Source organism: Homarus americanus, unplaced genomic scaffold (assembly GCF_018991925.1).
Source record: "Homarus americanus isolate GMGI-L3 unplaced genomic scaffold, GMGI_Hamer_2.0 scaffold24922, whole genome shotgun sequence".
NCBI classification, from domain to species: domain Eukaryota; kingdom Metazoa; phylum Arthropoda; class Malacostraca; order Decapoda; family Nephropidae; genus Homarus; species Homarus americanus.
Window position 1 is genome coordinate 4776446 of NW_024722610.1, and position 14288 is coordinate 4790733.

General features: G+C 41.0%; 1 protein-coding gene across 2 annotated transcripts in view; it reads right to left on the reverse strand.

The window, feature by feature from the left end:
* Window positions 1–14288, reverse strand: part of LOC121862917 (serine/threonine-protein kinase MAK-like) — a 48613-nt gene that overhangs the window by 3646 nt on the left and 30679 nt on the right. Inside the window, exons 4-9 of one of the 2 annotated variants that reach the window (XM_042361332.1) lie at window positions 4115–4236; window positions 3781–3993; window positions 2539–2710; window positions 1980–2155; window positions 1656–1757; window positions 891–1330 (exon numbers count right to left, since the gene is read on the reverse strand). In XM_042361332.1, coding sequence (XP_042217266.1) covers window positions 891–1330; window positions 1656–1757; window positions 1980–2155; window positions 2539–2710; window positions 3781–3993; window positions 4115–4236 — 1225 coding nt within the window. The remainder of the gene's footprint in view (window positions 1–890; window positions 1331–1655; window positions 1758–1979; window positions 2156–2538; window positions 2711–3780; window positions 3994–4114; window positions 4237–14288) is intronic. The other variant, XM_042361333.1, reaches the window with a different exon arrangement.

A 14288-nucleotide genomic window follows, 5' to 3' on the forward strand; every position in this document is an offset into this window, starting at 1 on the left:
TACATATACTTTACATTACTGTACTCTACAACAAAATATAACCTTGGGTTGTTATAAATACTGTTTTGATAAATAATGATGTGTGGAATACGTCACGAATTTACTCCAGATTTTTTTTTTGATGATTTTGGATTACCTTTATTTGGTGTTCACGTAACTTCATGATTTTATGCTCATTTGATATCTTAAACATAAAGACGTACTTTATTTCTTAGGAAGACATAAACAGGTTATCGTGTTATTACTCTTGAACTGTGAGTCAGGAACACCACAGTACCGTATCGTATAAATTAATGTAAACGCTGCTACACTGTAACATAAAGGATGAAATTGTAACACGTTATTTACAGTCAGTGTAGAGGCTTTTCCCGGGTGGTATGACTGGGTGGGTGGGTGGCAGCATTGTAATGACAGGACAAAAGCTGTATTATATATAAGTATACATAATTGTAAAGTAAGATTATCACAAATTGAAGATGCATAACAATTAGCGCTAATATACATTAAACATAATAAGTTATCAAGAGAGAGGGTCTATAAAGAGGTATCAAGCAGGTAAATAAGACGGTCATACAGATATAGTTTAAGAAATTACTTTAGTCTACAGTGGCTGCGTGAGACTAGGCCAGCGAGACGTGACAGGTAGGTGCCCCTAGCCCATTGGGGGAGTGTCAGTGATGGGAGATGACCACATGTACGCTCTGGGTCACACCTCGCCTCACTCACACACCTCCTCACAAATTATTCATCGTTTGCTACTGAAGGCTGAGACTACACAGGTGGTACTGGGGATCTGTGTGTCTCTGGTGTCGAGTAGAGCGAGGTGCATGATGGGTGACCCGCCCCCTCCCTGACCCCGAGGACACTAAGGCGCCAGTGTGTTTACTTACTCAGGTTCCCAAAACCATTAGTTTTATTATCTTCAAAATCATTGTATTTGTTGTCATTGGAAGGTGGGTCACGAAAAGACGACCAGTGCTTGGTGTTAGGCAAGAAGTTGTTTTCTTTGATGCCTTTAGAGCCCAGGTCGAGCCCATTGGCCATAAAGGGCTTAGCTTGGCCTCTAGCCCGTATACTGCCCAGGGAAGGATCATGCCCGCCCAAACGCCGCGCGGAGGGTTGCAGGTGAAGGGTTGGGGGAGGCAGAGGCTGATTGTAGCTTCTCGTGCCAGGGTCGAGGTTTAGGTTGATCTTTGTGCGGTGCGAGTATCCGTTGTGTTTTTTAGTGTCGCCCGCACCACTGGGCAGTTTGGTGTTGACCTTCCCACCTCCTCGCTTGCCGCTTGTCCCGCCGGCCAGGATGGCGCCGATCTCGCTGTTGCTGGGGCCCCTGAGGTGAGGAGACACCTGGCGTCAGTCTTTACTATAAATTACTTTTTCCACACTGATATTAATCCTTTATATCCTTGCTTAACAGTTAGGTAATTAATTGTTTAATTAATGGTATAAAAACCTTTATATCTCATACTCATTCTTGTTCTTTTTTAATATTACGTTACAAACTTTTATGGAGGGAGATAACTCTACAATAAGAACGTTGTTTTTTTTTATTTAACCTTTAAAAGTGTGAAGTACTGTACATGTTATGGTGGATATGACGGTTGGTTGTGAGGTCAGCCATATGGCGTCACTCAAGGGATGGGTGAGTAACTTACGCTTTGCCTTCGTCCTGTGCGTAGGGGTCATTGATACGCGCCTTACTCATGGCGTACGACAGGCTGTTCACGTCTACCTTGTGGTCCTTGAAGAAGGAGAACCTGAAGAATGTGACAACAGTAGAAATTATTAGGGCATTACACACACCTGGAGAAAGTCTCATCCATGTGGACTCACCATTTGTGATCTAATTGCTCAGACACACCTGAGACACCTGTCTTAAACCCCAAGACTCATTTGGTCCACAACCACTCTCCCAGGATATCTAGGACATTTTTCTGTATGGTGCAGCAACCTAACCTACCCGGGTCATCTGAGAGTACCTGAGACACTGCTGGGCGGTGGGCCTGCGGGCGGGGTTCCAGTGAAGCATCTCTTCCATAAGGTGGATGGCCTCTGGGGTGGCGTTGGGGATGAGGGTCGCCAGCGGCGTGGGAGAGAACTGCGGAAACTTGAAGTTCATCTGTTGTGCCAACGAGTACCCCTCAGGCCAGTCACGCTGCCACACATAGAAGCATTTACTTAAGCGGCCGGTCAGTATTATTGCTAAAGTATATTGACTCATTATTATTGGGCGGCAAGGACACCCTTTACATGGCTCGTTATTATTGCGCAAAAAATGTGTTAGTGCGACAACCACGCTCATAGAGGCAAGATGGCAGACACAGGTAAGGCACGTATAACCATTGCATTAGCTTTTTGCACAGGTTAGGTGAGTTTTAAGTTAGAAATACCCCATTTTAACACATTTTCCCAAACAACGACGTGTCCACTGCTAAACACAGTGAAATTGCAGTTTTTTCTAAAATTAACATTCTATAAAAATTTAGCGACAGACGTTAAGGACCAAGCCACGCAAATCTCCCTCTTTTCTCAGTTTACCTTGTCTGGCGTGCCGATTACGGAACAGATTTTGAAGATTTGGTCAATCTCAGAGGAACCTGGGAAAAGCGGCCTGAAGGTGTAGATCTCGGCCATGATGGCGCCAACAGCCCAGATGTCGATGGGGCTACTGTAGTTGTTGGACCTGAGCAGGACTTCGGGCGCCCTGTACCTGTGAAGTGGGAGGGGACAACACTAGTACCATATTTAAATTATATAAGGTCTATGGTAGAGATGATCTTCCATTTAAATATGTACAACAATAATGACAACGGATTTTATTCCTTTCCTAATCACAAAAACTTATTTGTAATATTTAAAAGTGTTGCTATAATGTGAACTTGTGTTTTCGTACAAACAACGATGTTACGGTCATATGAAAATGTCACCCCGATGGTCTTAGGTACCCAGTAATGCGTAGATAATTTCTATATGTCAGCGGGTGAGTGTACCCCTTGACCATACACTAATACCCTGTTATATAATGTAGTAAACATCATGTGGGGTAGGTTGTGGGGCTGGGAGGGCGTGTCATTACTGGGTCCTACACCAACGTGAGACAGTAAGTTATGGCTGCCTAATGTTAGCTTTCCCGCCACACTCAACTGATCCAAGTGACAACAACAATGATGGCTGCCGTTACTCATGTCCTGATCTACGTCAATCTTGCTCTTATGCCCTTGTGAGTGTGTGGTGTTGAAGGATAAGCTCAGCTGGTGAAAGACAAGACTAAACTCATTACTTGACTGTTATTGGGATGTAAACTGGAGAAATTAAATGATTTTGTTCTCATTTTGGTGTACTGAAGACGTGAAGAAGCGGCAGGAATGTTGCTGGAAGGAGTTAGGTCTAAGAAAATTATGCGTCCAAGGAAATTGATTATGTCTAAGAAATGCTTACATGTCTTAAGAGATGGTTTATGTCTAAGAAACTGAGAGAGTGAATGAGAAGAAAAGTGCGATGTGGGTGAGGTATTTTGACGTCATCATAGTAAATAGTATATATCCGCCTCACTCCATCGTCTTCCCCGCCAGATATTCATGGATGCCCCTCAATACCTGCCTTCCATTATCATCTTTGAACACATTGCACACATACTCCTCACTGTCTTGTCATTATGCACACACACACACACACACACACACACACACACACACAGTACTCTTTCCTCCCATACACACACTCCTTACTCTCTTTTCTCACTCCCTAGAGCTTCCTGGACGCCGCCTCTCAGTCACTAACCATCTAGTGGAGACGTAATCGGTGTAAGGAGGCCGCGACCTGATCTCCCTGGCCAACCCGAAATCAGCGATCTTGACGAGCTCAGGACCCATACAGAGGAGGTTTTCTGGCTTCATATCGCGGTGGAAGTAGCCGTGACGGTGCATGAAGGCCAACCCCTGCAGCACCTGACACACCATGGTCCTCACTGCTGCCTCACTGAAGTGTTTCTCCCTACAACACATGAAGGTTAAGTTAGAAGTATGTTATTACTATTATAGAGAACACTTAACTTGAGCCATCATACCCAAAGCAGACTCCCCTAAACACCAGATCAGTTTTGTATACCACTGACCTGGACTTCATGAGCTGGTAAAGGTTCTCCTTCATGTACTCGAAGACGAAGTAGAGGGTATCGTTCTCCCTGATCACCTCCTTCAGCTTGACTACATTCGCGTGACTCAGCTTCTTCAGCGACTGTTTGGGAATTGAGAACAACCAGTATGTGAGGGAACAAGTCCATACGTGAAATAACTATCTATACCTATAAATGCACTGCTAAAGGTCTATATTTGTAGTATCGCACATATAACTACGGTGATCGCTACTCATATTTCACTTACTCCGGGCCTCTTTTTTTTTCGATCATTAACCCACTAGCTTTAGAAATGAGATCATCAAACTAATATCATTCCCTCGATTGAAATCCGAGAGACTGCTTAGTGAAGGCAGTTTAGTATCAACTTTTGGCGTTTATGAGTTGAGACACATTTCAAAAGTAATAAAAACATTACAAAGATATATGATAGATTATTTAATTAAGACTCACCAATTGTAAGAGGAAACATTTCATCTAGGGGTTGAGTCTGACACAATCAGTACAGATAGCCCCCGGCGTTACAATGTTAAGACAATGAGTGTATAATGTACCGTCAGCTGTTATCATTATTCATAAATACTAATTGTGTAAATAAAACTGAACGCATTTAACTTAGTGAACAGTGTTTAATCTTTGATACACACCCTACATGAGCGAGCAGAGGTACAAATACAAACACATCCACAATTAAACCGAATTTTATCTTCGTGACGCTCAACACGCAATACATGACGTCACTAGTGTGTCTCCGCGTCACCAAACACTGTAGTGCTGTACTGTACTGTGTGGGCGGCACTGTGATTTAATACAAGTGCTGTCACCAGGCACACACAACACAGGTAACTATTGGTGGTAACGATGGCTCCTCATTGGTTAACTCATTATGTCTTGTCATAGAAACAAAATTAAAAGATATAACTGGTCTTGTTTCTTTCAGTGGATAGAGAATCAACCAATGGGTACCTGTTCATAGATACCGCTGGGCTTTATAACAATATCAATAAATGGTGTTGGGGTTAATCTGGCCCAGATACAGTATATTATGACAAAGCGGTTGTACTACAAGAGCTGACCCCCCACTCATGGGCTAATTCCGGCAACTTATCAAAGCAAGATTAATGAGACCGCCTACCTCAATTAAGCGAGTCAGAATTACAATAATGTTTATAAGAAGTAATATAATTTACGTAGAAGTACTTACATGTTTGTAAGCAGTCTTACTATGATGGGTGTAAACTGTACCTGTGATTTAACAAGAAAATTCAACAGAATGTTATACGAGTATAATTTGGCGGCGTAAAACTTGTTGCTCGGCGTCCTGAACACGGAAAATGAGTGAAATTCACAAATTTTGACGCAAATTACTTTTCTTGATCACGCGATACTGTACAGTACATGCTCACTCATGTAGTGAACTTGCTGATTAAGGCTTTCAGTTGAAGAGCTCTAAATTTAAGTAAATGGTGTCAATTAATGACCCTTGAAATGATTTCATCCGTTATAGTTTCGCGAATTAATCTGTTCGTGTATGTTTTAGTTGTCCTGCTGGTGTTTATGCTGCTACTGACGCAGCTCAACACTAACATGACGTAACGGTAAAGATGGCGAGTCTTACAGAAACGTGAGAAACATTTTCATTATGTGTTGAGTGACAAACTTATCAAATTGCGCTATCTATCTTTTATTGGAAAGTGTACTAAATTATAAAGTATTTCCTGCATGGATTTGGAGGATCTTAATTAAGGACGTTGTTCGAAGTCTGAAAACAGTTGAGGAGGTGGTGGACGGGAGTGGTGGCGAGGCGGGGCAGCGCCCACACTGACAAAGAAGGATTAGCTTAGTCACGGAACCCCCCACTCGGCCTTATCGACCCTTCAGCGCCATCTCCTCACACTACTGTACTGTACTTAGAAGACAGGTGCGGCTTTCCTCGAATTATTTATACGAGTACACAGTGTTCTTTTCACTATCTGAACTACATACACACTTTTCCATTACCTCATAAGATGGTTCTCCGATACATGGCCAGTCACTCTAAGACGAGGATTTTGTTGGGCCCTCATAAGAAGGATGTGAATAATTACCTAACTTAATAATTATTGTGAAAAAGAAGGCAGTCGGGCGCAAGTGTAGAAGTGGAAAGGTGGTACAGTATTTATAATGATTGAATGCTTATCAAGGGCAGTAGGGAAAATGTACGAGTTCAGCATTATAAATTATTACTTACTTAATTAAAACAGACGAACGTATAATATTAATGTGTTCCCTAGTGACTGAATTCCAACTAAAATGTGACTTACATCCGTCTAATATTTTTCCTTGTGGGTTGCCTTATCTCTTTCAGCCATTATGAAATATATTTATCAATGTTTGCTCGTTTATGGAAAATTTATGAATATTTAGATGATAATAATGCTAAACTCATGAACAATGTTTAGCTATGGTCAATGAAATCAACCATTCGGATGCCGCGTAATAGTAAAGATGCTAATGATAATATCCGTTGATAAAGGTACAGAAGAGAACCATTGTACCCTCCTTACCCCAACACTGTACCTCTCAAGTGTGTACGAAAAAATCGACACACACAATCCCATCCCAGTAACTTGGGTAGGCGGCAGCACAACTTGTATAGATGAATCGTAGTCACGCCATATCACCATAACCACAACAAGTAACTCTTTTCGCCTAGAATAGAATAACAATGGCGATCTTTCTCCTTCATCGCGACAGTTCTCACCGTTATGTAGTACAGGATCTTAGGGGGTAGTGTTTCATCCATGTTTCATCTCTTGTAATGTCAGTCTGCGTCAAGCCACCGTAACCTACCCACTCCACTAAGCCAGGATCCTCAGCGGGGACTACTTTCTGTTGTAATTCTTAAAAGATGATGTCTAGTGTATGGACCTACTTAGAATGCAGTACAGGCTTTAAAACACCTGAGTTGTTGAAGCACATGAGCGGGCCACTCTTGGTGTACTGAACTCGTGGTCTTTTTGACCTATTGACTGCTCAGTAATCAATAGGACGGAGCCACAAGATGTACTTACATCATCCAGCCACCTGAGAGGAACTGGAGTTATGGCTCTTTTTAACTAGCTCAGAGGCCTTGACCACCTTTGATAGAGTCCTTCTTTTTATTATGATATATTCAGACACATCTAGAGCGACCATTAATAGAAGTAAGAAGAAAAATACCAGGTGATAATATTAACATTATAGATTGAGAGCAAGAATACACCCCCCCCTCCCCCTCCCCCTTTCTCCATGATGATAAAATGAGTTATAGTTCCTGAAGATATAGAGGAAAATATTTATTGATCAAACTCAGTATCTTGCATATAAGGGACAGACGGGTTCTGACGCCATATACTCCCACCAGAGGCCACAGAGGGGAATAATAATAATATGAACACGAGGGAGAATTAGCCCCCCGCAGGTGATCAGTTACACCCAGCCCTGACAGCCACAATGTTCTCCACCTCTGACCTAATTTAACGTACTACCTGTAGGGGGCGTCAGCGTAAATAACCACCCCACCATTTGTTTTCTTTCGTGAAATTACAGGAATCAACTGTAAATGTTTCTGAAATGCCATTTTTACCTTAGAGGGGTCTGTCGCCTAGCCTAGCGTGGATCACTTATTATTTGGAATACTTTACTGTTTCAGCATACATTGAGGACCAGGTTGTGTGCCACTTAGATTGTTGGGTGATTATTGTAACCTCGATCACTAGTGTGTCATGAATCTATCCCTCTACGTCCCTCACATGATAGGCGATGGTACACATCTGATAGCCTATATTTCTCTGGTTTGATTGACATCGTACAGTGATATAGTCTTATATACGTAGTTAAACATCACAGAATTTAACTGATTATCTCATTTTTTGAAGTGTGAAGGATGAGAATTTTACCGTGACGCTCAAAATGTACTGAGAGTTGTAGTGTGACAGCTCCACCCTGCAACTGACCAATAATATAGACGGGGGATTAAACCTTTTTCTTGAGTTTTTAACATTATTTTTACAGTGTATGGAACTTCTCCGAGCATGTGTTTAAAGACCTTAGTTATTGAAACACAGAGACACGCTAATCTTGGTTTGCTTTGATTAGGATACATTTAGCTAGACAAGGTTTACTGATGGGTTCCAATCCAATCCAGACCCCAATCTAACCTAACCATTAGGATTGGAACCTTCTGTATTATGACGGAGGCCAGTTAGGATAGAGAATAAAAAATCTAGGTAGGTGATAATTATTTTGAAGTTTAAAGTGATAGAAATTAAATTGTCAATTTCAGGGTGGTGGAACAAGCTAAGCAACTTTGTAGTAAGTGCTGGGACGCTGGGAAGTTTTAAAAGGAGGCTAGAAAGATTCATGGAAGGTAGAGGGTGGTTTTAACTCCCGATAGGAGCTGCCATGCACAGGCCAACCGGTTTATTGCAGTCTCCTTATTTTTTTATGCTCTAAGACCGCCAGAAAAGAACCATCTACCGGGCAGAAACAAAAGGCGGGCGACACGCTGCATCACGGTAATATATCTCGCTTTGTTGACGTGATTGGGGAGGTCATCACTATCATATTTATCCGCCCGTCGGGTTATCTATGCGAATCATGTCTGTCTGTCTGTCTATCTCTCTGTCTGTCTAAATGAGTCACGCTTGTTTCTATGTTGTGAGTGAATCATGTTTGTCTGTCTGTCTCTCTGTCTGTCTAAATGAGTCACGCTTGTTTCTATGTTGTGAGTGAATCATGTTTGTCTGTCTGTCTGTCTTCGTCGTATCTGGTGACGTTTATCCGTACCTGTGTTTGTCCCGCTCTACCATACGGCAGCAGAAGTGTACAGGAACGATGTACAGTACAACACCAGCGATATTAACCTGATATTGATCCAGACACGCCACTGAGATGTTTTAGTGTCAAGGTCACCACGAGGTCACCGATCTTGCAAAAGAGGCGGGGAAGTGCCGTAGTTGAGTGTATGCTGGTTGATAGGTCGAATTTTCATAAACAAACCAAACTAAGTCTAATTTCACCTGACTTAACCTAACATAATCTAATACATATACTAACCTAACCTGCTAATTTTCATCTAAGCGGTTGACCGTATGAAACTGCTTCTGTAAATCGTTATATAGTTTATAAAATGGAATTATTATGTCGTTACACTCATTCTCCTCTTTAGTTTCAATGTCAATACTTACTTCAAAGACATTTTTATTAGCAGTACTCAGGATAATATTGTATTCATGAAGTATATCCAATTTTCAGTTCATGATCCAAGTTATATTTAGTTGAAAGGTAATACGGGTAGAACTATAATTTATACCTTCACCATTAAGTACCTTATGTTCTAAATATTTCTGGCAGAAACTCCTTATTTTTTTAATAATGTGAATAATAATAGTAATAATAACAGTATAATATAGCCAGGGTAAGGTAAGGTCAGGTTAGGTTAGGTTAGGTTAGGTTAGGTAGTATAATATTGGCAGGTACACCACAAGCACAGGATATCAAACGGTTGCGTCACACCACAAAGGAATATAAAATAAATAAAATCAGTGTTGCCAACTTTAATAAGAAATAAAATATAAATAAAAGTAATTGAGTTGAGATGATTTGGAACCTTGCGGCCACTTTTCCCTTCAATAACGTGGGCAATAAGGCGTTTGTTATGAGTGGTGACTGACTGACTGACTGACTGGCGGTCCACAAGACGATAAATCAGCGGTGGCCCTGAAAGATGGTTGCCATGGTGACTGGTAAACAACCCCGTCACTGTGACACCTCCACCCCTCCTCCTCCCTCCACCGTCCTACCCTTAACCCCCTACCACCCAGTGTGTTTTGAGTGCTTGTGTCGTGTTTGGGTGTTTTGTTTTTGAGTGTTTTATTGGTATACATGGGCTTGGTATGGTAATGTGTATGTTTTTCATCCGTAGGTTTTTAGTTGTTTGTTGTGTGCATTTGAACTAAGTTAAGATTGAGAGAGTGAGAATATGAGAGGATATCACCGTTGTTTTGTAAGACGTTGCGGTGAAACGATACAAAATTGGTTAATTATCATACACTATAAAGACCCAAAAGGACTCTAATCGTTACCTCACTTCCTTGTCTTACTGCTAAAACACACACACACACACACACACACACAGTCCTTGTACTACACGATCATGAACCCCTCCCTGTAACTGTTGTAACTTAATATTTATAACTTAACTAATGTATTTCTGAGTTGTTATTACTATTTATTACGCCATAAGTTAATAGGCTTGAGGAATGTGGGGTACAAAAGCGAGTACATTAAAATTATTCTTATTGTCGTTATCGTAATAAAACTACACCCATACTAACAATGCACAAACAGGGAGAAAAAAAATTACTAGGTTGAGAACTTGTCAAAGAAAAAAAAAACTTGTAAGAACGAGAAGCCAGTCGATAAAGCACTCACACACCTGAGGTACTTAAGTCAATGTTCACATGTTGTCTTGCTCAAGCGTTGTATAAGGTCAATACACTGGCACAAGAGCTTATGAATACCAAAGTGTGTTCGCCCAATAGCACACGAGGTGAGGAGGTCCCGTACACTCTACCTAACTTTACAGTATACCGTCAAGGTTGCAGTACACGACAATACACCTACACAAGCACACAATGATCCTATATACACACACACTCACACACACACACACACTCACACACACACACCCTTGGCTCTTTACACGAACATGCTGGGCCAGTGAAGACAATTTTGCCGATACAGTATATTGATTTCAAATGTTTCTTAACATCTTAAAGACAGCTGTGGCAAGTTTGAGTATCTGAATTTTGTTTGGTGTGAGATTTCGTCTGGTGATGTGGCAAGAATACGACGTAATTTTAACAATATTTTACAGATTTAAATAATTTCAACTTTATTAAGAGATTTGCGCTACAAAATCTATTTCATAATAGTAATTAATGGATGTATCTAATTTAACATAACAAAAATATTATTAGTTAACCGAGAAAACATTGAAATAATAACAACTTTTGAAGGCCTGTTTTTTAATAGGAAATAAACGTATAAAAAAAACCAGAAAAGGAAACTAATAATGTATAACTTGTAAAATTCGTGCTTAAAAGATCTCGGTTATTAAAGCGTAGTAATACATTATACAAAATAAAAAGAAGTGCTACAAAATTGAACACAGCAAAGGAAGTATCGGGGAGGAAGAGGAAGGTTAGGCTACAGGGCTATTGTGGGAGGGGGGGGGGAGGAGGTTCACGTCACACTGCACTGACCTTCACCTTGTCTGTGGGAGTGAGAGAAGGTTTTGTGACTCCAGGTCCTTCTACACATCCCACCCCCACACATCCCACAGTTTTCTATTCCATTATATCTCATCATAATTAGAACACTATCCCACCAGCGCAACTTTTTAAATGGTAGTTAGGTTAGGTTAGGTTAGGTTAGGTTAGGTTAGATTAGGTTACATTATGTTTGTTAAGATAAAGTTAGGTTACATTAAGTTACATGAAGATAGATTCCAATATGTTAGTTATAAAAGGTTAACTAACATTTGGTCAGTCTAGATTACGTTACGTTTGATTAGGGTTAGGTTACATTATGTCGACTTAAATTATGTTGAGTTAGGTTAGGATTAGATTTTGCCCACCACTTCCAGGACACAGTTCACCACATTCGCTTGGTCCACCTTACATTGTCCTCACGCTAAGCACTTATTAAATCAATATCCGGGTTATATCGGTGAAATTCCTAATTACAATAACAAAGCCACAATCACAGGTCGTCCCCATGACCTCATCTTACATTAAACCATTTCTACTCGTGAATCAAACATAATTACACAGTGTATTAAAACAGTTCATGTCAAACAACCGTAGTGAGTATAATGTGGAATTGGTTTCGACAGATTATAGGTATCTGGCCAGAGCTTTAGACACCCACGCTGCCCCTTCATCATGTTGAGAGGTTTAGTTGCCATGTGTGTTATTGACCTCAAGAAACAACTGCTGTGTTCTCTCGTTGGCTGCGTCAAGTGCCGTTCACTGAAAATTTCGACCGTAGACAACTTGTTAAAGAAGGAGAAACACGCAACAAATTATTATTTTTTATTATTGTCTTACCTCAGGTTAAAAAGTGAAATGTTAAAACGCTGACATCTCTTCCTTCTGTTTTGACCACGAGTTTTATATCCTGTATATGTATCGTCTGATATGGATTAACCGCATGTTACATTTTATATATTAAGTCAGTATATAGTACAGTATATGAATAAATAAAAAGTTACCATATCCAGACAGAGGCCTCCCTGATCAAATATTTAGAGTAGAGTATTATTCCTGTTTTAAAATAGGTCGTGTTGGAACAAGGGATCGAGGAAACAGCTTCGATATCTCCGCTGTCCGCCATTCCCTAGATATTGTGATTTTGGGCCCTTGTGGGCGAGGCGGGCGTTGGTGGCTCTCTCTCCTCTCGCTGCCTCATGAAATACTTACACACACATTCCTGGAGAAATGTCACTCGTGGTCAAATGCGTGCGGCCGGAAGTATTGTTCATCGACATTTGAAATATAACAAATTGTGATTTTTACGTTGTCTTATTTATTACTGAGATTGGAACATGTTTTAAGACCATAGTGCCCCTGCATTTAGGGTTTCTCTGACTCTTTACCCGCCATCTTGGGGTTTTTGTCCCTAGCTCCTGGTTCCCCTGCGCGTGACAAAACCACAAGTTATATAAACTAATACTACCGTATCGATTTTGAGACATACTTGGGAGAGATATTTTTTTTTCACTGATTCACTGACGATGCATAGTGAAATTATGCAATAAAACTGGTTGCAAATGACGAGGTGGCGGGCTAGCATCTGAGGAGCCTCAAGACCTTACACACACTGGAGGTGATCTACCCACACTTTACCTGTAGGAGTGACTCGCTTTGTGTCCTCTGAGATAATGGTTGCTCTCGCGGTAGCCCACATCCACACGGAAAACATCACTTAAGACAGTTTATCCAAGTCCGATCATCCCAACTCTCGTGCAGATCGCGTCCAGATTAAATAGGCTTTTAAGACAGTAGATGGCTTTATTCTAACAAAGTCTCTACATATGTGTAAGTTTCTCTCTCTCCATCCATTAATACTGTGACCTTTTCCTCCACGTTATCCTCCCAGGCGCGAAATTTGCCACACATGGTTCTCGTATATTATTTGTCAGCCGGTGTCGGAAAGGTCACCCCTCCCATCCAGCCTCGCACTACTCTACAGTACATAACCCACACCTCCATCTCCAAGGCTGCAATATTTACAGGGTATACGTTTGTCGTATTTATGATCTGCTTCTACTTTTTTGAGCTGCGCCATTTTTCATTTACAATAATGAGGATGTTATAATAGTCCTCACACTGAAATAAGGTTAACATCATTATTGTTACTCAGCCACGAAACAAACTGATCACTTGTGTATGATACAAGCACCCACCTATTTTCGAACGATTTTTCAGTAAATAATCGAATACAAAAGAACTGTCGTGTAATGATTTGTGAGCAATTAAAAATAAGATTCCAGAAAAGTATTAGTTTAGATCCTAATTTTCAGCATTTGGAGGCAGGGCTCTCGAAGCTTTCAAGTCAGTGGGCTGTCCACCTCAGTTTATTTATTATTCTCTCCAATGGAATTACTTCAACATGTAGATCTGTCACCTCCGTTGAATGAGTTACTACCCCAGGCCACAATAAGGCAGCTGGACTGTCATACGGCATAAACTGTTACTTACTCGTACCTAAAACGCTGGTGTGTTGTGCCTGGCAGCTGTCGATATCCACAAAGTGAAATATTACCCTGAACGAGGTGCCACCAGTGAGTGAGCGTTCTGATGATGTGTGAATGTTGTGTCTTGGGTGTAAATGTTATGAGTGTCGTGTGAATGTTGAGTGTTTAGGTCTTGAAACTGTGATGAAACGTGAATGTTGAAGGTGCACCAGACAACGCACTAGGCTGGTGACCGGTGTTCCCGAGAAGTGTCCATCCACAACACGACAGGACTCAATTTTCTTATTAAAACCGCGGGTTCAGTTAGTACAGGGGTATAGCTCAGGTTATGGAAGATTTGGGGTAGGTGTAGGTTAGGGTGGGCTATTT